At 41.3% G+C, this 25604-nt stretch overlaps 1 protein-coding gene across 3 annotated transcripts in view; it reads left to right on the top strand.

Moving 5' to 3' along the window:
• The window catches only part of DLG5 (discs large MAGUK scaffold protein 5), a 199973-nt gene that overhangs the window by 96228 nt on the left and 78141 nt on the right, over positions 1 to 25604 (top strand). For all 3 annotated transcript variants that reach the window (XR_012640280.1, XM_074958658.1, XM_074958660.1), the window contains exon 3: positions 12345 to 12510. Coding sequence is in view for 2 of the 3 variants with exons in the window: in XM_074958658.1 (XP_074814759.1) it covers positions 12345 to 12510 (166 nt within the window). In the remaining variant the exon portion in view is untranslated. The remainder of the gene's footprint in view (positions 1 to 12344; positions 12511 to 25604) is intronic.

Here is a 25604-nt window from a genome sequence, read left to right as displayed (position 1 = left end):
TCAGAGTAACAGCCGTGTTAGTCTGTATTCGCAAAAAGAAAAGGAGGACTTGTGGCACCTTAGAGACTAACCAATTTATTTGAGCATGAGCTTTCGTGAGTTACAGCTCACTTCATCGGATGCATACTGTGGAAATTGCAGAAGACATTATATACACAGACACCATGAAACAATACCTCCTCCCACCCCACTCTCCTGCTGGTAATAGCTTATCTAAAGTGATCATCAAGTTGGGCCATTTCCAGCACAGATCCAGGTTTTCTCACCCTCCGCCCCCCCACAGACAAACTCTCTTGCTGGTAATAGCCCATCAAAAGTGACCACTGTCTTCACAATGTGTATGATAATCAAGGTGGGCCATTTCCTGCAGAAATCCAGGTTTTCTCACCCCCCTCCAAAAACCACACACACAAACTCACTCTCCTGCTGGTAATAGCCTATCCAAAGTGACCACTCTCCTTACAACCTGCATGAAAATCAAAGTGGGCCATTTCCAGCACAAATCCAGGTTTTCTCACTCCCCCACCCCCATACACACAAACTCACTCTCCTGCTGGCAATAGCTCATCCAAACTGACCACTCCCCCCACACTGTGCATGACAATCAAGGTGGGCCACTTCCAGCATAAATCCAAGTTTAACCAGAACGTCGGGGGGGGGGGAACAAGGGGAGATAGGTTACCTTGCATAATGACTTAGCCACTCCCAGTCTCTATTTAAGCCTAAATTAATAGTATCCAATTTGCAAATGAATTCCAATTCAGCAGTTTCTCGCTGGACTCTGGATTTGAAGTTTTTTTGTTGTAAGATAGCGACCTTCATGTCTCTGATTGCGTGACCAGAGAGATTGAAGTGTTCTCCGACTGGTTTATGAATGTTATAATTCTTGACATCTGATTTGTGTCCATTTATTCTTTTACGTAGAGACTGTCCAGTTTGACCAATGTACATGGCAGAGGGGCATTTCTGGCACATGATGGCATATATCACATTGGTGGATGTGCAGGTGAACGAGCCTCTGATAGTGTGGCTGATGTTATTAGGCCCTGTGATGGTGTCCCCTGAATAGATATGTGGGCACAGTTGGCAACGGGCTTTGTTGCAAGGATAGGTTCCTGGGTTAGTGGTTCTGTTGTGTGGTATGTGGTTGTTGGTGAGTATTCGCTTCAGGTTGGGGGGTTGTCTGTAGGCAAGGACTGGCCTGTCTCCCAAGATTTGTGAGAGTGTTGGGTCATCCTTCAGGATAGGTTGTAGATCCTTAATAATGCGTTGGAGGGGTTTTAGTTGGGGGCTGAAGGTGACGGCTAGTGGCGTTCTGTTATTTTCTTTGTTAGGCCTGTCCTGTAGTAGGTGACTTCTGGGAACTCTTCTGTCTGTGGGGGGGCGGAGGGTGAGAAAACCTGGATTTGTGCTGGAAATGGCCCAACTTGATGATCACTTTAGATAAGCTATTACCAGCAGGAGAGTGGGGTGGGAGGAGGTATTGTTTCATGGTGTCTGTGTATATAATGTCTTCTGCAATTTCCACAGTATGCATCTGACGAAGTGAGCTGTAGCTCACGAAAGCTCATGCTCAAATAAATTGGTTAGTCTCTAAGGTGCCACAAGTCCTCCTTTTCTTTTTTTCTTTACATGATATGCCAACTTTGACCTTGTCACTCTTCCACTGGGTCCCTTGTCGTTCCTTCTTGATGTAGTAGCAGTCAGGAAAGTAACAAATACTTTCCTCATGGATTGTGTTTTCTAAATGGACAACCTACCTAATTCTCAATTACTGATGGACAATCTCCACTCATTGATATATTTTGCTTTCCACATATATTTTGCTCTGTACAACTTTTCATGAGTGATGTACCTGAGTATTCAGATTCTAATATCTAAACTGTATTGTTAAATCTATTGACCTAAATTTGGGTTATTGCTGATTATGTATCATCTGACTTTTAAAAACAAACTCTATATTTGTGGATAATCTAAGCACTATACCCAGATGTACAGACACTCTTTTCTCAACCTATGTATTATATAATTTTTTTAACATTAGCTTTAATAAAATTGTTAAATCTTTGCTTCCTTCCTTTATCTTGAATGCTGACTTGTCTATAGTGTCACAGTTCCTTCATTCCACTTCCTGTTGTGTGGTCATCCTTATCTATCAATTAATTACATCCCATTATATTGCTCACATTCTCTAATTTCTTCACAACTGGCTCCATTTCCCTTAGCCACAGGTGCCTCCCTCCTCACTCTTTATTGTACTGGCTTTTCTCAGCACGATTGTCATTCCAGTCTGTAACAACCATCACCACAACTGGCACTATGATTTTAAGACTTTTCCCTTCTGGTGCCAGGCTTGTCCAAACTACATGACATCGTGAGTGCTACCCTGCCCACCATTTTGTGGACTTAACCAGCCTGCCACAGGATGTGCTTTGAGATAGTCTTTCATTGAGGCTGCTTAATTTTGGGCCCTTAAATCTTAGTTACTCCAAAGCAATAAATACTTTATTTCCAATAAAGATCAGATAATTTATTTTTCACAATCTTAGTCTACATTTATCAGTGTCCAACTTATTTATGTTCTTATATGCATTATTTTTAAACAATGATCTTTTAATCAATTTCATTTCACTTTATTTCCTCAGTGTTTCTATATCTGTGCATAGTAGAGTGACTTGTTTCTATACTGGACCCTCGCTAGAACGCGAGATTTGGGATCCATGCGCAGTACTGCATTAACACGGGGACTGCCTTAAAATGCATTGCAATTAAAGTAATTAAATTTGGGATGCATGGCCGTGACTGCATTACATGTGAATTCGCGGTATATAGACGCACGTTCTAGCGAGGGTCCAGTGTATATCCATTGGAACATTCGGTGTTAACAGATCCATAAACATGCTTTCAGTCAAGGGCAAACGTTCTTTGTTTCTGGCTTTTAGAATAACTATCCTTGTTCTTTCTCCAGGTCAGCCCCTGGGAATCTTTTTCCTTTATGGCAACACAAGCACAAAATGTACATTTGGTAAAGCTATCTCACATTTGTCACTTGCTCCTTTGTCAACATATGTTAAGATTTATATTACTTGTTGAAAGCCCACAGATGAATGGGGAAACCATTTAGTGACTAAGAAAGCTGACAGTATACCACATCAGAATACTTTTTATATAGCCAAATACGATAACATCAGGTTGTTGGCCTTTCACTCTGGTACTTGACTAATTTACTGGAAAAGAGTTTTTTAACTTGTATAGTAACACAGTTTCCCCAGCCTCCTAGGAGTGTTTTGGTCTCTACTGTGTCACAGACCATTGTGACCTCCCTGGGATGAGTTCTCTACTTCTTGGCCTTGTTCCCACTGTGTTCCTTAAAGGCCAGATTCAGCTGCCTTGGCCTGTCACATAAGTAGTACCTTGAGTGCCAATTATCCCCTTATATATTCCCATTAATTTCAGATCTATGTCTGTAGTGTATATCTCAGAACATACTCCAGTCAGTATTGATTTCTTATCACCAGGGATCCTAGAAATTCATTTGCCACGGAAAAATGCAGAATTTAGTTTTTACAGATAATCTTTAATTTTTATATTTTGTGAAAAAATAAAAACCATATTAACTATAACTAAATGTTACTGAAAATACCAATGTCACTTACTCAATGCACGCAACCTTTCCCTCTTGTGACTGATTTTTTTGAATGCGCTTTAAAGTTACATTGCAAAACACGCTTCAATAACCTGCTTCCAGCATATAGAGCAGTGGTGGGCAACCTGCGGCCCGTGGGCTGCATGCGACCCATCAGGGTAATCTGATTGCGGGCTGCGAGACATTTTGCTGATGTTGACCGTCGGCAGGCATGGCCCCCCGCAGCTCCCTGTGGCTGCAGTTCGCCTTCCAGGCCAATGGGAGCTGCGGGAAACAGCGTTTCATTTTACTTACAGAAAAATGTAGATTTTTGTTTTTGTATTCGAGAATTTTGGTTTTTTTATCCTGGAGAACTAGGATCCCTGCTCATTGCTTTCTGGTTCCTCCATTTCCCTTTCTCGTATTTAGTATCTTGGTGTTCTCTGGCAGCTCATCATTGGTGTCCCTGAAAGTCCAATCTGCAGGTCTAGGCAGAACTTCTCTACCTTGGTTTGAATAAAGGCAAGTGAGCCAAGGTCTTTGGGTGTCCATCTTTTTCACTTTTAGTGTTATTTCTGGAAGGCTTCTTTCCCCCAGATTTCTCCGTCAGCTTGACTATTGGCATGCTTAGTGACCGTTCTTGCTGTCAGCTGTTTTCTTGTAGATCAATCTATCTTAATGCCCAGGGCTTTCTTGCTTTATGGCTCCCTGTTCCAAAGACTTTACAAAAGGAATCACTGATTCTCTTTGGTCTTGAATTCCTATGGGATACCTATGTGTGTGCTCTGCTTGTTTCCCATGTGCGGGGCTATAGGGTCAGGAAAATGCCATGCATTGTCTTCCCGTTCGGTCAGATCCCACAGAATCAGAAGCAGCAGTTTCTGCTGCACATATTCCAAAATAGCCTGCCTCTACTCTGTTTGTTATAGCTAGCAAGGTTCGAGGAATTCTTTCTGGACTGACAGACATCTATTTCTTCCTTATTCTGGCCTTTGTGGGCATGAGGTCAGTGAGCTGAGACAGTGTTTATCTTTGCATGGATCTTTCCAAAGCCCTTCCCCTCCCTCCTTTAGGTCTTTCAGAAATGTTAAGTTTAGTTATTTTCAGTTGAGTGTAAAGGAATTTTTTACACATTGGTAATGTTGGTTCATTGCACTGTGCATTACAAGCACGCAGGTGCCACACATTCTTTTGTCTTGTGCATAAACTACGTGATCCTCCTTGCTTTCACAGCTCATTATGGTCTGCCTGTCACAGTAAACGGCCTCTACAGTTCAATATTGTACCTTTCACTTTCACTTTTTTAATGGACTGTTGCTTGCCACTGATAATGTTTTACTTTACCTACATAGTAGTTTTCTATTGGAATATTTCTCACAGCTTGCCTGCTGTCATCTTGTTATACTACTACTAATATATGCATCCAAATGGTCCTTTGTCTTTTGGATATGGTCCGAGTTTCCTTTTGCTCTTGCTGAAGTGAGCTGCTGTTTTGGTGTTAACATTTTCTTAAAACAAATGCTATACAAATAAACGGCTACTAATAACTTCTGACTGTTGTCTTTTGTCTTCATTTGGCAAGAATCTTTGAAATGTTCTGAGTCATAATTCATAGGACCATAAGAATATTTTGATATTCTGAGTTCCCCTGGTGGTTATTCAGGTAGTAGAGGATGCACAGCATGTGTAAAACTTGCTGAATAGGCTTTTTGTTTTGGTATCTGCATGCAACAGCTGGCACTTGTTTATAATAATTTGTGGTAAACCCTGAAGTGTGCATTCTGTTAGATGACCTCAGATTATATTTTAGCTAGATCACACAGTCCCTCGTGATATCACAAATGCGCAATACAGATATGTAACCTCCATCGAGTGAATGACTGGTTTGTCCTATTTTGTAATAAGTTGATGATATATTTGCAGGAACACTTAGATTTACTCTTCCTCACCCATCAATTACATTCAGAATTGCACAGCAAAATGATCCAGTACTATGGTGTTTCTTGGCCAGTTTGTTTTCCAATCCTTCACTCATGCAATTGGCCTCCTTTTGGTTTAAAAACTGTGATCAGAGACTGTCATTTTAGGAAATATCAAAGTATGCAATCTATGGAGCAACTTTGAGCAATAGTTTTGAGGGTCAGCATGCACTACTCTCATTTGATCAATCATTGGGGGTTGTATGTTCTGCATGTAAAAGGAAAGGATTTTTGCAGATTTTTGTAAACTCAAACATTTGACATCTAATTACTTACAGTATGAATACTTCAACTCTTTTTGTAAAAGAATTTATGAAGGATACACTGCAAAATCTGATTTTTGTTTTTCCTGCTCAAATACTCATGTTAAAAGGTGGGTGAGGTAATATCTTTTATTGGACCGACTTCTGTTTGTAAGCTCGAAAGCTTGTCTCATTCACCGAGTTCTTCGGGTGTCACAACTAAATAAAAGGTGGAACAGTTTGTTTAGCATAAGGAGTTCACATGTTAACATGTGAAGTGTGCAGTTGCTATGTTTGCAGTTGTAGGATGAAGTGGGTTATAGACTGGATTTATGGCTCATTACAGCAGTGTCTTTACTGAGTCCATGATTTTTAGTGTCTAACAAGCTTATGCGTGTAAGCTCCCAGGCTCCTCTTTTGAAGGTGTTATGCAGGTTTCCTTTGAGGATGAGGACTGAGAGGTGAGATATGGAGTGATCGTTTTGTGAAAATGTAATGTTGATGGTGTTAGTGTTTAATGTGTCATGTAGATTTTATGTATGTAGTATAACGTAAGCAAAATTAATTTTGCTTACAAACTATTTCCTAGTAGAACAATATGGCTATTTCAGTGGTAAGAATGGAACACGGTTTACCTGGAGATAGGCCAAAAAAGGTGACCAGCATATTCATTGGTTCTTGAGGCCAGATGTGAGGCTTATGTAAGCAGACAAACAAGTTGCACTTGGCAGCAATTGTATAAATATTTTTTGACAAATCTGGTTAGTCTGAAAAAGCAGGTAAGTTACTGAAAGGCAACATTATTTAGATAGGTTTCAGAGTAACAGCCATGTTAGTCTGTATTCGCAAAAAGAAAAGGAGTACTTGTGGCACCTTCGAGACTAACCAATTTATTTGAGCATAAGCTTTCGTGAGCTACAGCTCACTTCATCGGATGCATCCGATGAAGTGAGCTGTAGCTCACGAAAGCTTACGCTCAAATAAATTGGTTAGTCTCTAAGATGCCACAAGTACTCCTTTTCTTATTATTTAGATAATAGAGCTTTAGTCTTTAAACTTGTGCACGTTAAAACTAATTTGATTGGCTAAAGTACAGAAAGGAAACACTGTTGTGTAACGCGTGCAGCCAGGTGGAAAAAGAATACAGACCGGTAAGCACAATTTTAAAACACTAAGATCAAAACTCTTATTCTGAAGGTATTTGTAGAAGTGACCAATTACTAAATTAAAAATAGTAATTGCTTTCCAATTTTGAGGCTGCATATCATGAGAACTTGTCATATAAGGCTAGCCACCATACCGCATTACTTAGATGAAACTTGTGTTCCTTGGCTTAGATTTTTGACTCTGCACAAGGACATTCTTCTAGTCAAAGGAGACTGGCACAGGGACATTGATTGCTGTGTCATAAAGGGGGCAAGAAAAATGAGGTGAAGAAATAGAGAACTCAACATTTCATATACTTAAGTCCCCAGAGCAGTCTTCCTGGGCTTGCTCAGAGATTACACAGTTGATATCCCAAGCAAAAATTGGCTGTGGAAGTAGGAGAGGGGTTAATGTTAACTTAACGATGGACTGTTCTTGACCAACAGGCTTTTCATCAACATCAGGCTCTCAGGTTTTCCCTTTTTTCGCCTCTGGAGTAAGCATTTGTTACAGTTCCCATAGATCTTCTAATATTCCAGTGCAAGTGTGGAGACAGATATGTAGGCTGCTGTAGAAAGAGTGAGTTGCCTAAAAACCATGCAGCAAGTCAGTAGCAGAGCAGGTTTGTTCTAGGTCTGTGCTTATCCATTAAACAGTGCTGCTTCTCAGCATAGGTCCACATAATTACAAAGAAGAAATAGGTCCGGATCTTTTTTTTCCTCCTTTCCTCCTTATCTCTGTTTATCCTATCTAGATCATTTTATGTATCCGCTGCTAGTTAAAGCAAACCACCAACCTGAAATACTGTTCCCCACCATTTCTTTGTATTACAAACCATCAGTGTGCATGTAGTTTACAACTGTTATTTTATATGTGTTTGCAGTATTGTTGTAGCCATGTTGGTCACAGGATATGAGAGAGAAGGTTGGTGAGATAATATCTTTTATTGGACTAACTTTTGCCAGTGGACAGTACAAGCTTTTTAGGTAGAGCTCTGTTTAGCTTGGACGCTTGCACCTTCCACCAACAGAAGTTGGTCCAGTAAAAAAAATATTGTGTATGAGTAGTTATCTTCACCAAAATGATGAACTTTTCATCGGATTGGAAAAACCATCTCAAGGAGATGGGCCTTAATTTTACTTAGTGGTGACATTTGTGAATTTATCGTAGAGGAATTGGGGGAACCTTATGGGTTGAGGGAGGGACGTGAAGCAGGCTCATTTGTAAATCAGGTTGAAGATACCCCTAAACTGAATGCTCATTAGACTGTCTATTTCTGCCCTAGATTGACTTCAGAACAGTTCTCGTGGTTACTAGTTCTTCCATTTTTGTTGTGATAATACTAAATCGTTACCTGAAATATTTAGACTGAAAAACTAGCCGTATATTAATAAACATGCAGTGGCATTAACATCTAGACACTCCAGTAATAACAGGAACCCGATTGAGCAAGGTGCTGTACAAACATAGGCCCTGATCCAGGAAGTTCCTTCTCTATGCATAACTCAAAGCGTAAGTTGTCACACTATAGTAAAGTCACACATGTATTTAGGTACTTTTCTCTATCTGGGCCACAGAATAGAAGGGTGATCTCTGCCTCAGAGAGTTCACAGTCCAATGAAATTAGTTGACTGGTTTATTACAATATTTTAAAAACCTAGTTGGAATGACCCATGTAGCGGGTACTTTCATATTACTTGTGTTGCCACTCCCCATGATGTAGCTGTCTGGTAATCAAAGAACAAGGGATCAGATATTCAATACACAGGCACAACGGGCGAAGTCCTAGCAGTATAGGAATACGGGCCACAATGACGTGCATTCAGTTCAGTCCATTTGCCTCGGGCAGCAGTTCTCAAACTGTGGGCTGGAACCCCAAAGTGGGACACGACCATGTTTTAAAGGTGTTGCCAAGGCTGGGTTAGATTTGTTGGGGCCTGAGGCAGAAGCCCGAGCCCCATTGTCTAGGGCCAAAGCTGAAGCCTGAGGACTTCAGCCCTGGGTAGCGGTGCTCAAGTTACAGACCCCCTGCCTGGGACTGAAGCCATTGGTTTTGGCTTTGGTTCCCCCGCCCAGGGCAGTGGGGTTCGGGCTTTGGCTTTGGCTCTCCCCAACTCAGGGTGGCAGGGCTCAGGCTTCGGTCCCCCCTTTTGGGGTCATGTAGTAATTTTTGTTTTCAGAAGGAGGTCGCAGTGCAATTAAATTTGAGAAGGCCTGGCCTAGAATATGTAGCCTCTATAGCACAGGCAAACCATGGAGAACTTCGGAAAGTTTATAAAGTAAAACTATGGGACAGCAGAGATGCTGCCACAGTTATCTTCGGTATCTAGATTGTTCAATGCCTTGAAATCAATAGGAGTTGAGAGTGTACCTTAGGAAATAATGTGATTCTGAATCTCCAACCTAAAAATATCAGAGAAAGAAGACACAGTGGGTTCATGTCGAGCCAAACACATCTGCCTTTTATTATCTCTAACCTAGCAAAACGGTACAGTGCATTGGATTTCTTATACTTTTTTTTAAATTAATGGTTTATCTTGTGGTAGGTACAGGCTTTCTTACTGAACACCAAAAGGGACTGTTCTTTATGTATAAGCCTGTATTGATTCTGCTCTCAACTGTTTCTTGTGTTGGGTAAGTCACCTAAGCCAGTGGTTTTCAAACTTTTTTTTTCTGGCGCCACAGTTGAAGAAAATTGTTGATGCCTACGACCCAACAGAGCTGGGGATGCGGGGTTTGGGGTGTGGGAGGAGGTCAGGGTCGAGGGTTAGGTTGTGGGGGTGAGGTCTGCGGGGTGGGGGCGGAATGAGGGGTTCAGGGTATGGGAGGGGGCTCTGGGCTGGGGCAGGGGGTTGGGATGCGGGAGGGGGTTAGGGCTCTGGGCAGGAGATGCAGGCTCTGCGGTGGGGCTGGGGATGAGGGGCTTGGGGTGCAGGAGGGGGCTCAGGGTTGGGGCAGGGGGTTGGGGTGCAGGAGGGGGTCAGGACTCGACTGGGGGTGCAGGTTCTGGGGTGGGGCTGGTGATGAGGGGTTTGGAATGGAGGCGGGGGCTCTGGGTTTGGGGGGGGTGCTCAGGGCTGGGGCAGGGGTTTGGGGCGTGGGCTTACCTCAGACAGCTCCCCATCAGCAGTGCAATGGGGGTGCTAAGGCAGGCTTCCTGCCTGTCTTGGCACTGTGGACTGCGCTGCATCCCGGAAGCGGCCAGCAGCAGGTCTGGCTCTTAGGTGGAGGCGCGCAAGCATCTCCGCACACCTCTTGCCCACAGGCACTGCCCTCTGAGCTCCCATTGGCTGGTTCCTGGCCAATGGGAGTGCGGAGCCGGTTCTCTGGGCAGGGGCAGCATGTGGAGCTGCCCTCACCTAGGAGCTGGACCTGCAGCTGGATTAACCTGCCTTAGCCAGGCAGCACCGCCGACGGGACTTTAAATGGCACAGTTGGTGGTGCTGACCAGATCTGCCATGACCCACTGCCTTACTGCTGACTAGATCCACCACAACCCACTGTGAACCACAGTTTGAAAACCACTGCCCTAAACCAACATTTTCAAATTGCCATTGATTTTGGTTACCTCAGTTTTTGTGCGCCTTATCTGAGAGACGTTGGGCATAATTTTAAGAAGTACTGGGAGTCTGTTGATTCATTTGAAATTATGTGTGGTTAGCTCTTCTGAAAATTTGGAAATCTAATGTCTCAAGTAATGCACCCAAAATCAGTAACATTTTTGAAATTTTTGCACCTCAGGTTACCTATCCTTGTGCCTCAGGTTGCCTGTCCTAAAATAGAGATAACTACCTACCTTGGTAGTGTGCTTTGAGGGCCTCAGATGAAAGCAGGTGTGATTATAATAAAATCACATCTTAACAAGGCTTCACTTTAAAATCCTTCATCTTTATGTTGTTTTTTTTTAAAATTATACCTCAGGCAAATTGTCAGGTTTTTTTTTTCTTGTGGAAAACTGCATTAGAAAATTACAGAATTACAAATCTCAGCGTAGATCTAGATTATAACTTCTATTCTGTGACCTGCATCTAAGATTAGAATCTGACAGTTAGCTGGCAGAACTAAAATTACAACTGGATTTAATGCCAGGATGTTTTGAAACAAAATACTTCAAATTAACAAGTCTTGGCTGGAAGTTAACCTCTTCTTACAGTGACCTGATGAATGGATGTTTATAGCTGTCTGAGGGAATGTGCACCATCAGTCACTGCTGAAATTTAAAAAAGAACAACAGTGATTCAGCCACATAAACCTCATGTGTGACAACCCATTCGGGAGACTGTCGTGTAATTCAGCTTGATAAATATGTGATTAACTCATTTTAGAAAATAATATTCAAAATGTAATGCAAGATACTTTTCATATGTACCTTTGATTTTTTTTTTTTAAAGGCATATTTCAAATGTATTGGATTGATCTGTTGTGATGTATCAAGGGGTATTGAATTATTTTGTCACTCAGTACAGGTATTACATTCCAGATTCTTTTTGAATGTCAAAGCTGTTACATGATGTTTAATGTCTTCATGAATTTTTGTACCATCTTGATCCACAATGTTTGGGCATGGATTCTATCCTGGCAGCTGATTTAGTGAAGCTTGAGAGACTGTCTCAAAATGTCTCAGGCTTTCCATGTTTTATTTTGGGCATCATCAGTGGTGGCAAATAGTTAACTAAAGGTCAAGTTATTTTAAAAAGAGAGTCAGTTGTAATACTTTGCAAAACAGTGAATGTATATAGTTAGGGGGTGGGTGTGTGTGTGTGTGTGTGTGTGTGTGCGCGCGCGCTGGGGAAAGCGGGGCGGAATTCTGGAGCAGCTGCATTGTTGTTCCCGGTGTAGACTAGCAAAGCTGCTACGTGCATTGATGGATCTTATTCCAGTTTCATCCATGCAATAAACTCCACCATTGTCAATAACAGCTTTGCCCATAGTAGGGATTTGCAACACTGAAGCCACACTAGCAGCTGGCAACCAGTGTCTGTAATTGGGACAAATATCCAGTGTAGACAAAGGCCTCTCTATCTGCTGCTACTTATTTCCCATAAAATGCCTTCCACTTCTAGCACCTTGACTTGTTGGTGACTCTGTTGACAAGTATGTAAGGGCCTCGATATTGTAAACCAGTCTGCATTGTCAGATCCCTGCACCCTGTCACAGTCTGAGTGAATTCATTGGAGCCTCATGAGGCAGCATGCAGGACTGCAGCTTGGGTGGTTTATTTTTTTTTTAAACAAAATTCTTATGCATGGTTTTTATCCATTTAGCCTGGCTAATTATAACGAACATATATTATTTGTTCAAGTCTTGAGAAGTTATCTGACAATCTAATCCAAATATTTATATTCTTATTAGGTACGACAGGCAAAGCATCATCCCCACCACCTGTCTTAGACACAAGGCAGATGAATGAGAAACTAGAGACTATTTTATTCCAGCTCCGCCAGGTTACACGTGAGAGGGATGAGTTACGCAAGCGCCTTGCACTTTCGTCTCCTGGATCAACCTTTGATGACTGCAGGTAAAAAAATATATATATGAATATATAATAAATATATAATAAAAATATATTATATTTGAATATGTCTTTAAGGGGTGTTGTATGTATTTTGGTTTTCATGAGTTACATGGACTGCCACTCATAGCTAAAGCAGTTCGCAAATAGATTGCAAAATGTGTTTATACCACTCCCAGAATGTATACACCTGGCACTAATATTTGTTGCTGACTCATGTGGATGATGAAAAGATATAGCTTTGTAGTTCCTGGGTGTTACCTCAACAGAAGTCAAATGTCTCTTATAGTAGGGCATTTTTCAAACCCACTTTGCTCTTGGGCTCAAATGAGGGTTGGCAGCACTCCAGTCCATGGAAATTCATTTGTCATTGGGTATGAGTCCATTCTCCACAGACCTGAGTCTCCTCTTACCTTTGGAGTTTTTGGAGGGACTGAGACCTACCACAGGATCCTATGTCTTCTGGGGAACAGTGTTCTCCTAACTTCTTCCTGGGATCCACAGGGGAAACTGGGTAACCACATGTAGGATTAAGAGCCACTTATTACTGCCCATTGCTTCTGAGCTAGTGATTAGCAAGAGAGGGGTGAACAGCTCTTCCACTCCAAGAGTTCTGGTGCGAGAGTATATAAAACACTTGCCCACAGTGAATGGGCATCTTAGGGCTGGAAAGTTACTGCCTCCTTCCTTGGAGAGGAGGGGTGGAGAAGTCATGGCTAGTGTTGTTGAGGAGGGGAGGGGAAAGGAAAGGCAGTGATCAGAATGGATAGAGCTGCTTCTGTTTACAAAGGAGAGGAAGCCAAGGAGCAGAGCAAGCTCCGAACTACTTCTCTTTGGGAGTAAGAGAGGAGGCCAGCAGCTTTCTGTGTGAGAGCAGGGCAAATGGACTAGCAGCAGCAGTAGAGCCCTGCATAGAGAGATGGCCCAGCATAAAATGTCTTGTAGGAAAAGGGGGCTCCCCAGCACTAACTTACTGGGGATACAGCATATACTGATTGTGGGGGCTGCACACTGTTAATGTGCAACTCTCCACTGAGCAATGTTGGGCACCCACAAATTTAAATAATTAGTGCCGCCCCCAATAAACTAAGCCTGGGCAACCCCAATATTCATTGTTTTAATTGGAAGAGGGGGCTGCCTTGCAATGCGTTGTTGTTAGGTGGGAAGCATTAATTCAGAGTGCGGGGGCCTCCAAGGGAGGTGAGTGGAGATGGGGAAAGGGTTGGTTTATTTTGGAGGAGTGAGAATGTGATCCTATAGAAACATGGGTTTGAGGGGCTATGCTAGTACAGGTATTTTCTACTAATGCTAGTAGACTCAGTCGTCGGCATAGAACTTGTCAGGGAAATATGTTGAGCCCTGGAGTAAATTAGTCCCATGGCCACTGGATGCTGAAATGCATTTACAAAACACAGACCTCCTGGGGAGGCCTGAGGCAAATCTTGGTCTGCGCCTCAGTTTCCCCATTTGTCAGTGGTGCCTATTGTTATGGGGTCTCTGCTAACCTGAGTATTAGAAGCAAGACTGTTAACTATGAACTTTCAGACCTTCTGAACATTTTCAGGATTTGAACCCGTGAACTGGAGTTGAAAGGCTGTGTTTGCCATTATCAGTCGCTGAGCCAGCCATTCTACCTACCTCACAGGGGTGCTGTGAGACTTACTTAATGAGCATTAAACCCTTTGAACTTCTGTCACATATTCTATCAAAGGATCTCCAAAGCATTTTTGTGTATCATTTGGCCCAATCCTGAAGCTGTTGTTAAGTTTTCACTTAGGGAGAACTCCCATTTGAAGCAGACGGAGTTTGCCTGACTTAAGGATTTGGCTGCCTAACTACCAGTATTTTATAATAATAATTTCTTGTAACATAAGTCAGGATATTATTATAAGGTTCTGTTTGTGCTTTTAGAGTGCCAAGGTTTTTTTTTTTTTGGTTTTTTTTTTAACGAGATCAATCCACTGCTATAGCTGCAGGAAATGTGTGCAATGGAAAATATATTTATAAGCTTTTTACAGTTTTAAGAACAACTTTTTAAAAATAAATATTGTGGTTGACCAATGTTTAAACAGCCTATATTAAAGAGGGATAGGTACTAGTTTCCAAACAATTAGAGAGATTTCAGAAATAGAAAATGAATAGATTGAGTTGACTTCACTTTCTTTAAAAAATAAATAAATCTCCTTGATAGTACTTTTTTATATTACTTTTAATTTCCATTTTGCAGTCCTTCCCCATTGATCTCCCATTGATCTCTGTAGGACCACTGGGTTGGGCCCAGGTACTGTAAGTAGAGCTGTGTGTATATACATATCTCTCCTCTTACCCCCCGGGCTTCAGTGCCCAAACCAAAAAGAAAAAGTAAAAAATTATAACATTTTGTTTGACCCAGAAAGACATATTTTTGTTTAGTTTTTGTGGTTTTGCCTCTTTTCGATTTTGTTAAAAAAAATTGAAGTATAATTCATATGAACAGTTGTTTCAAATGAAAAAGTTAAAACATTTTGTTTTAAAAATGTTGAAACAAAATATTTTATTTTTCAGATTTTTTTTTTTTAAAGAAACAATTTGTCAAATTCTTTAAATGTTTTGGTCAACCCAAATCTGTGTGTGTTTGATGAAAAAATGTTTTGTCCTTAAACTTTCCCCCAGCTCTAAATGTAAGCTTTTTTTGTTAGCTTTTGTTCTACCTAAAGGCTTGTGCTTTTCCTTCTGTTTGTGGGTGTACACAGGTAGTATTGACAAACTGAGATCCTGGCCTGTCATGATGCGGGGGATTAAAAACACTTCTATCAGAGTGGAGTATGCTGGGAAAGAGGAGTGGTTGTTTCCAAAGTAGGGTACATGCTGCTATGCCAGCGAGTGCTAGCCGAACTTAGTTTGTATTTCCTTGCTAATGTGACCAGATTCCAGTCTTGCCCTGATGTATACCGAAGGCAATCCAGTTGGAATCCAAAGGGAGTTTCAGTGGGAGTTATTTAGTAGAACCTCAAAGTTATGAACACCTCGGGAATGGAGGTTGTTTGTAACTCTAAAATGTTCATAACTCTGAACAAAATGTTATGGCTGTTCTTTCTAAAGTTTACAACGGGACATCGATTTAATACAGCCTTGATACTTGTGCAGAAGAAAAATGCTACTTTTAACCATCTTAATTTAAATGGAACAAGCACAGAAACAGTTTCCTTACCTTGTCAAATCTTTTTTTAAACTTTCACTTTATTTTTTTTAGTATTTTACTTGTAACACTACTGTACTGTACTGTACTTGCTTTCCACCCCCGTCTCTGCAGCTGCCTGATTGTGTACTTCCGGTTCCAAATGAAGTGTGTGGTTGACCGGTCAGTTTGTAACTCTGAGGTTCTACTGTACATGAGTCAAAGCAGTATTTGACCTGTAATTCTTACACTTTGGATTTATAGATTTGTTTATATGCTTTGAAACTGACATTTCTATAAAATATAACACATCTCTTTAATTAAAATAATCTCCTTGCTCTAGGGAACATAGTTCTGCAACTGGGGGCAAAGTAAAATTGCCCAGATCTGAACTGACTGCTGTATAGTTTTAAAAGGATGTGTATTGCTGTAACAGTTTGATCTTTGATTTTTTGATCTATAATATAATTCCATCTGCATTTCCACATTGCCTTCGGTTGGTGGGGCTCAAACCTCTAAAATGGCAATATAGAACATTCTTCTGTTTACATCTGGACCAGCTATCTAGGATACAAGTACCAGCATCATTGCAGTTAGCAGAGTAGCAGCCGTGTTAGTCTGTATCCGCAAAAAGAAAAGGAGGACTTGTGGCACCTTAGAGACTAACAAATTTGCCACAATTCCTCCTTTTCTTATTGCGGTTAGCGCCACCTTTGGGTAGGTAGGTTAGATTGTGTACACCTGCAGTATTTCTGTGTGTTTATTTCCAGCTGAGTCTTTGTAAGGTAAGGATTCTAAATATTAACTTCAGCGGAGTTTGAGACATTGGACATTCTTTCTTCACTTTACAGAAAAAAAAATGTTTGTTTGCCTTTGAGACAAGCTTATCAGTTGCCTTTTTGTTGAATCTCTCACACACTGAAATATTTTGCCGAATGTACATTTCTGATTGCAAGCTTAATATGAGCATGTGTTTATTGGACTCAATAAGCATAGTGTATTCACTGGGATTTAAACTGTGGTTCAATTAACATCATTTTAATTACTCTGTTGGACAGATGGTGTCTGCTTTTAATAATTTCACCCTAAAGCCTCATTTAAGTCATACTTGGGTTCTGAATGCTTCTATCAGGGGGGTGGATAAATGTAGAATGACTTTTTTATTTTTGGTAACTTGGATTAACATTTTGAAAAGGAAATACTCTGTAACCGTTGATAATGCTGATAACTCATACAGCACTATTAATAAAGGGGTATTCTGCTGCTTGGCATTCTTGATGGGAGAAGATGTAAAAATAGTGTTCATGAAAGTCTGGCTTCGTTATTGGAAGTTCATCTGTAATGTGAAGTTCAGTCTTAAATGCTGTTCTGATTTGTCAGGCAAGACGGTTGTTCCCAAGACCAGTTTCATGTTGGGAGAGGGGAGTTAGATGCTGAGACACAATTGCTCACTTTGAGTTCTTCAGTCAAAATATAGCTCTATTCCTTAAGTAAACAAATAAAATAAAAAGGCACATTAGTATTGCTCACATACTCCTTGTTAGTCTGTGAATCTTATGTGATCAGTATTTTATTTTTACTACTCTCACCACTGCAGCTGTGCAAAGACCATTTCCATTCTTCCTCATCAATTGAACTGCCAGCTAGATTTCAGTTCCAGAATCCTTACTGCTGTTTATATCTGAAGCAGAAAGAATCCTGATTACTTTTCAGGCTGAGGTTGCAGTGCTGGCATTTCAGGGGTGGGGAAACGTGATCTAAACTGGCAACTGAACAAATTTGATAGGAGACTAAATGGGTTCAAAAGAATCAGTGAGTTTCACTCAGCTCTCTTCATTGCCTACCGCAGCGTTTCCCAAACTTTTTTGGCCACGGAACACTTATAATATTATTTTGTAGTCATTTGGTTTTCAAATTAAAAATTGTGTTATTTATGCTCAAATATATTTTATTTTATAAAACAAAGCAAAAATACAAATTTAAAATAATTTGAACTAACAATTACGAATACAGACTAACACGGCTGTTACTCTGATAACTGGAAAGCGCGTATAAAGTAGTACAAAAATCAAGTGCAAGAGTAAAAATTAAATTCTAGATTCTTTCACGGAACACCTATTCATATCGTGTGGAACACCAGTGTTCTGCGGAACACAGTTTGGGAAACGCTGGCCTACTGGTTAGTTTCATTTTTAGGGGACCCAGGAGAGACAGGTCATGTGACTATCAAATGTTTCATTGTGAAACCAGAAAACTCAGTCTTGGAAAAACATTGTGGCTATCCAGAGATAGCAAAGAGTTTAATTTAGAGTTTCTACGGAAGTTTAATGGGCCAAAAACACGTTGGTAACAAACCAAACTAGCAGTTTTTTGTCCTAACACTAAAATTAGTAGTTTCACACAACTAGAGGGTTTCCTTGTTGGATCATATTAAAGAAGTTCTGTATTAAAATCACAAATGAGTTTGATTCCCCATAGTTTAAATTCCAGGGTATTACTAATTAAGAGGTCTCTTGGGTTTTGGTACTGTTTCTCTCCCTCTGTATGTGAAACTTGCAAGCTGCTAATTGCGTTAGTACATTCTAAGACAGAGTCTGTTCTCAAAGCAATTCACAGAGAGAGACTCAAAGCAATACTCTAACAACAGACACAGCACCCAGAGACTCCCCGCCCTTTTGTTGTATTAACAACTGTGATTAAAATAGAGATAGAGGATGGATGTGGATGGATGCTTGGTGTGGATAAGAACTGAATGATCAGGGAGGTGCCAGCCTAAGAATCCAGTGTCCATCGGCTGAAGAAGGCGTCAAGTGGAAATAACCAGAGGACCCCGGAGGGCAGACTGGAATCCACCCAACAGCCTCAAGAATGGGAGAACCAAAGAACAAGATAACATCTAGCAGCACGGAGCCGTCAGGAATGTGCTATCTGCTGATTGATTCAGCAACAGCATGATGAAGCAATTCCCATAGACTGGCATAGGAAGAAATTCCTATAAAAATAGACTCTAAAAAAGTGAGAACTTTGGGGTCTGATTCTGCAAACCAACTTCCAGGAGCATCAGATGAGCATCTGACAAGGCCCTGCTCCCTCCTCATGTCCAGGCCACCTGGCCAGTGGCTTGGCATGAGCAACTCTAAGGCTGGTAACTATGATGACAACCTTGCAGAACCTCTGTGTGTGTGTGTGTGTGTTTGTATGAATGAATGAGTGAATAAAGATGAGATTGAATGGAATGTTACAGCTATAACTAACTGCTTACTATAATAACAACCTTGCAGAACCTGTGTGTGTGTGTGTGTGTGTGTGTTTGTATGAATGAATGAGTGAATAAAGATGAGATTGAATGGAATGTTACAGCTATAACTAACTGCTTACTATAATAACAACCTTGCAGAACCTGTGTGTGTGTGTGTGTGTGTGTGTGTGTGTTTGTATGAATGAATGAGTGAATAAAGATGAGATTGAATGGAATGTTACAGCTATAACTAACTGCTTACTATGATAACAACCTTGCAGAACCTGTGTGTGTGTGTGTGTGTGTTTGTATGAATGAATGAGTGAATAAAGATGAGATTGAATGGAATGTTACAGCTGTAACTAACTGCTTACTATGATTCTTTCTGTATTCACAATAAATGTGGTATTTTGCCTTTTTCCCTTTAATAAGATCCTGCTGGTTTTTAATTTATTGGTACAACATTTTGGTGGAGAATTGCGAAAGGGGGAATATTGGTAAAAAACCTCAGTTATTGTAAATATTGGTGTGCACACCGCCAGCTCTAGTGAGCTAGGCATTTCTATTAGGTTAACCAGACCTGCTGGCCTCCGAGAAGGTAGCAGGGGACCTGCTGGCCTCCGAGAAGGTAGCAGGGAAAACAGATTAAACCAGACCTGCTGGCCTCCGAGAAGGTAGCAGGGGACCTGCTGGCCTCCGAGAAGGTAGCAGGGAAGAACAGATTAAACTAGACCTGCTGGCCTCCGAGAAGGTAGCAGGGAAAACAGATTAAACCAGACCTGCTGGCCTCCGAGAAGGTAGCAGGGGACCTGCTGGCCTCCGAGAAGGTAGCAGGGAAGATCAGGTTAACCGGACCTGCTGGCCTCCGAGAAGGTAGCGGGGAGAAATAGGTTAACCAGACCTGCTGGCCTCCGGGAAGGTAGCAGGGGACCTGCTGGCCTCCGGGAAGGTAGCAGGGGAAAAACGCATAGATTAAGCTATGATTTCAGAATCTTGGCTGTGTCACTTGCTAAGTAATACCAGCAGTGACAAAGAGATTGATATATCCATGTTAAGATGTTTAAAAGAAAACAGGGTAAGCCAGTACCAGAGGGAGGAATGGAGTCAGAAGGAACTCCAACCTCACCTTTTGTTAAAGAAATTACACCTTTTAAACAAAACCTTCAAAAATTTGGGCACAGTCCTTGGACTAAACAAGCCCTAGCTGATGTCTGCACTATTTCGGACCTGGAGGATAGATTGGCTCAGTATATCCTCATATACAAACCTTCTAGTGCTGCCAAAAGAGATGCAGCAGCAATTTGGTTGTTGTGTGAGGCATGTAAGGATTCTTCCCTCCGCTTGTCTTCATGTAAAGAGGAAAAGGCACAAACGGAAAAGGGAGCAGACAATTGGAAGGTGCTGGCTACAAATACCCAAAGCCAGCTGAAAATAGTGAAAGAGGCACTCCAGGAATACAAAAAGAGTGAAAAAGTTAACTCTGCAGAGGCTGGAGGGAGGCAGCTAAAGGGGGAGAAGGTCCTATGTATGGCACCCCCAGGCATAATTACAAAGATAAAGAGTTAAAAAAAAAAAAAAAAGTTAACTCTGCAGAGGCTGGAGGGAATTAAGCAGCTAAACTTTGTGAAAATGTTAAAAAGGAAAAGTGTTAGAGAAAGAGCATTCTTGGTTTCTTTGCAGCCATTCTGAAAGAAAAATGGGCCCTTTTCCAAAGGAATGTCTGTAAATTAGCCAGGCAAAAATAAACTATCTGATTAAAATCATTTGACTGGACAATTTAGTCAAATTTGCTAAAAGAACATAAGAGGGTTCTATTGGAACTTAGCTGCCTCAAATGTATAAAGGGAATGTAAGATGTAAAAAAACAGAGCAACGTGGAAGGGATGTTAAAGAAAAGAAAATGTGTATGTATCTATCTGTGTGTGTGTAAATATGTAAAGTTCTAAGGACCAGTTGGTTTTGTTTTTGTTTTAAATAATGCCACTAAAAATCCATTTGACTCTTTAATTCAAAGTTGCAAAACTGACAGACCTTTTTGCTAGACACAGGTAATTAGTGCTGTTTGGCTTTGGGATTTGGCATTCAACCCTTAAAAGGTAACTCAATGCTTTACAAAATTTAAAATGTTTTTAAGTTGTGGCTGCAGCTGGGCAGTCAAAATCAGGAGAATATAAAAAAAAAAATTTTCTCGATTCTTTTTGTTTGTTTGTTTGTTTTTGTAACAAAATAACAGATGAGAGTTGTAGAAAAAAAAATTAAAAAAACAGTGCCTCTCTGAAGCAACAGCAGGGGTGAGGTGCACAAAACAAAAAGAAGCAATGTGAGAAACACTGAGTCTTAAAATGGCTCTGAGTAATCAGACTGTCACTTTGATAAAGGTACATGAAACCTCTGCAAGCAAAAAAAAAAGGAATAGTGACACCTTATGTAAAAATGGATCTGGATAATGTTATAGAAGTTAAACTATGGAAGGAATGTGCATTTGCCCCAGAACATGTGCAGGGTATATTGTAGAAGGGGCAAAAGAAATGCAAACATACCATGCTACTTAATTAAAATGCTATTAGGGCTCCAAAGGGAGCCACAATAGGTTGGGTTTTCTTTTTCAGATTGCTGTGTGTTTTGGAAGCAGAAGTTAAAAGTAATCAAAACTCTGGTGAAAGCTGATTGTGTCCCTTTTAAGATAGAGTCTCTGAGCTGCTGATGGCTTTAAATCCAAAAGCAGGAAGCTTCTGTGAAAATGCAAATTACCTAAATGATAAAGGAAGGAAAGAACTAGCAGCACAAAGGAGCTGCAGATAAAGGACATACCTGGTCAGCAAACAAATTGTCTAAATAAAAGGCATGGGATAACAAGATAATTTTAATAAATTTAATGATAATAAGTATCCCTGTAACAATGTATAGTGTGTATGATTTTTGGAAAAACCCTTTAACGTCGTATGGTAATGATGCTTCTCAGTTATTACCTGTAAATAAAACTTAAAGCTTAACACAGCAGGAAAAACATTATTAACTTGGTCTGCAGTATAAGAAGGAAAACTCAGGGATTTAATGACTAAACAGTGGGATAATTTCCCCATAACCCTTAAAAGATAAAAGCCATTGAAACCTGGCCTGCCTATAGAACAAAAACAGGAAAATGTGGGGGCAATTCCTCTGTTTTGCCTGCAATCAGCAAGGGTATTTGTAAAAGAAATATTTTAAGCAATAATCTGCCACCCCAAAAGGGGTAGAAACATGTTCTTTTTGTCTTTCAGAAAATCAGGAAAAGCTAATGCCAGCTGAAAAGCAACCCAAAACCATGAATCTACTGTCACAATAGAAATTGTGTTTTGTGTTCTATGTTTTGTCTTGTGTTTTGTCTTGTTGCTAGCACTGTTGTGTGTTTAAAAAAAAAAAAATACTGAAGACCTGCAGGAACTTAAAAATAAATTAAGCTTTCTGTCCCAGCTACAGGACAGCCTGATACAAAAACAAGTACATGCCAACGTAGACTTGGTCCAAATTGGTCTGGGTAACCTAAAAGCCCGATGGAATCTTTGGCAATGGCTTAATACTACCACATGGCTTATGCATAAGAAAAAAAAAAATTAGAAATAGGAAACTACACAGCCATAGCTATGGGATGCACTGAAATGCAGAAACTTGCACTAGCTACTTTGGAACACAAAATGTTCTGGGTCATATTGGGAAATATTAAGGTTTGATGCATTTGTTAAAAAAGAAAGAGATCATTGTTTGACACTTATCAATATGAATGGATTCAATATGTTTCCAGTATTGTAAAACCAGACTTGTTAATGGGAGAAATTGTTGTCAAAATTGCACACCAACAGTCCCTGGAGGCAAAGGTATTGAAGGTTAGCCCACTCCCCATATTACACATGGGATCCTTCTGGCTACCCTGGACCTTGAGCCAGTGGGCTGGGGAGGGAGGGAAGCTATTGGACACTAGAGGTTGTACCGAATGGACTCCTCAAAAGTGGGTGTGCCTCACCTTGCCTGTTGCCCCAGAACCTTGTAGTAAAGATACATCACTAGGATCGTGTATGTGGCATGAATTGGAATCACAAACTCAAATTGCCTCACAGTACCTTCTCTTGAATAGGCTACATAGAAAGTGACACTGACGATTATAAATCTTAGTGTCAAAAGGGGGATTATGTTGGATCATATTAAAGAAGTTCTGTATTAAAATCACAAATGAGTTTGATTCCCCATAGTTTAAATTCCAGGGTATTACTAATTAAGAGGTCTCTTGGGTTTTGGTACTGTTTCTCTCCCTCTGTATGTGAAACTTGCAAGCTGCTAATTGCGTTAGTACATTCTAAGACAGAGTCTGTTCTCAAAGCAATTCACAGAGAGAGACTCAAAGCAATACTCTAACAACAGACACAGCACCCAGAGACTCCCCGCCCTTTTGTTGTATTAACAACTGTGATTAAAATAGAGATAGAGGATGGATGTGGATGGATGCTTGGTGTGGATAAGAACTGAATGATCAGGGAGGTGCCAGCCTAAGAATCCAGTGTCCATCGGCTGAAGAAGGCGTCAAGTGGAAATAACCAGAGGACCCCGGAGGGCAGACTGGAATCCACCCAACAGCCTCAAGAATGGGAGAACCAAAGAACAAGATAACATCTAGCAGCACGGAGCCGTCAGGAATGTGCTATCTGCTGATTGATTCAGCAACAGCATGATGAAGCAATTCCCATAGACTGGCATAGGAAGAAATTCCTATAAAAATAGACTCTAAAAAAGTGAGAACTTTGGGGTCTGATTCTGCAAACCAACTTCCAGGAGCATCAGATGAGCATCTGACAAGGCCCTGCTCCCTCCTCATGTCCAGGCCACCTGGCCAGTGGCTTGGCATGAGCAACTCTAAGGCTGGTAACTATGATGACAACCTTGCAGAACCTCTGTGTGTGTGTGTGTGTGTTTGTATGAATGAATGAGTGAATAAAGATGAGATTGAATGGAATGTTACAGCTATAACTAACTGCTTACTATAATAACAACCTTGCAGAACCTGTGTGTGTGTGTGTGTGTGTGTGTGTGTTTGTATGAATGAATGAGTGAATAAAGATGAGATTGAATGGAATGTTACAGCTATAACTAACTGCTTACTATAATAACAACCTTGCAGAACCTGTGTGTGTGTGTGTGTGTGTGTGTTTGTATGAATGAATGAGTGAATAAAGATGAGATTGAATGGAATGTTACAGCTATAACTAACTGCTTACTATGATAACAACCTTGCAGAACCTGTGTGTGTGTGTGTGTGTGTTTGTATGAATGAATGAGTGAATAAAGATGAGATTGAATGGAATGTTACAGCTGTAACTAACTGCTTACTATGATTCTTTCTGTATTCACAATAAATGTGGTATTTTGCCTTTTTCCCTTTAATAAGATCCTGCTGGTTTTTAATTTATTGGTATAACATCCTAACAAAAACTTCCCATCACCCCTTAGCTCAGTAAATGAGTTGTGTGAGAGTTCATGATAAATTAGTCCAACAGCCAGCCAAGGTAGATGTTTTTAGTTGTTTTCATCTAGTCATTCTGATATCATTTTAAATTCCAGTCTCTGAAGTAATCCTTGATTTAGAGTGGCTTGTAATTTGCACATCTCATTAAAGGCTATTAGGGGTGTGTTGTTCTTCGAGTGATTACCCATGTGTATTCCACATTAGGTGTGTGTGCTTGCCACGTGCACTGGTGCCGGAAGTTTTTCCCCTAGCAGTACCTGTAGGGGGAGCACCCCAGCGACCCCTGGAGTGGCGCGGTATAAGGGGAGCTGCGTGCTCCCCCCACCCTCAGTTCCTTCTTGCTGCTGAGTGAAGGTGCATCGGAACTGTGCTGCTCCAGCTTTGCTGTAGCTCATCCCCAGAACTTTTTAGTTTGTTCAGTGCTAGTACCTACAGTTAGTTAGCTGTTACAGTTCATTTAGTTAGAGTACCCAGGCTGGGGCATGCCACGTGCCCAGGGTTTTAAGGCATGCGACAATTGTAGGCGATCTATGCCAAGGAGTGATCCACACGCGGACTGTCTACACTGTTTGGATGAGACCCATATCAGTGATTGCTGGAAAATTTGAAAGTCGTTTAAACCTCGGACTAAGAGAGAGAGACATTAGGCTCCGGGCCATTCTCATGGAGTCGGTGCTGATCCCGGCTCCGGTGTGCTGCTCCGAGTCGGCACCAAGCACCGCAGCATTGGTACGTGGCGACCTTCCAGTGCCTTCGACTAGTCGGCACCACTCCCCGTCTATGGGGCATAAGAAGGCTAAGAAAGTGCCTTCTTCGCAGCGGCACTGAGGTAACCGGGGGCAGAGACTAGACCCATGTTGGGCAGTCCTCGATCCCCTTTGGCCTCTAGATCTCCAACTCACGTTGAGCGGAGTAGCCCAGCCACGTAGGACCAGGCCTCCCCGGATGTCTGGATGCCATCCATGCTGGAGGCCCTGCAGGTGGCCAAAGACGTCATGACCGTGCCAGTACCAGGAGCGCCGCCGGTGTCGGTCCCCCGCTCCAGAGGAAAGCCACCACTGGGTTCTCAACAGTCGCCCCCGGCGCAGCACCTGTCTCGGTCATGGGAATGTTCCCGACTCGTTCTCCACCCAGCGACCGTTTGGGATGCAGTCCACGTGGCTCGTCCTTGACTCCCACCAGACTGTCTGGTTGGGTACCATCTGACCGGG

The sequence above is a fragment of the Natator depressus genome, chromosome 7 (assembly GCF_965152275.1).
Source record: "Natator depressus isolate rNatDep1 chromosome 7, rNatDep2.hap1, whole genome shotgun sequence".
Lineage (NCBI taxonomy): Eukaryota > Metazoa > Chordata > Testudines > Cheloniidae > Natator > Natator depressus.
The sequence above is the reverse complement of the archived record's forward strand: the minus strand, read 5'-3'. Positions and strand labels throughout refer to the sequence as shown.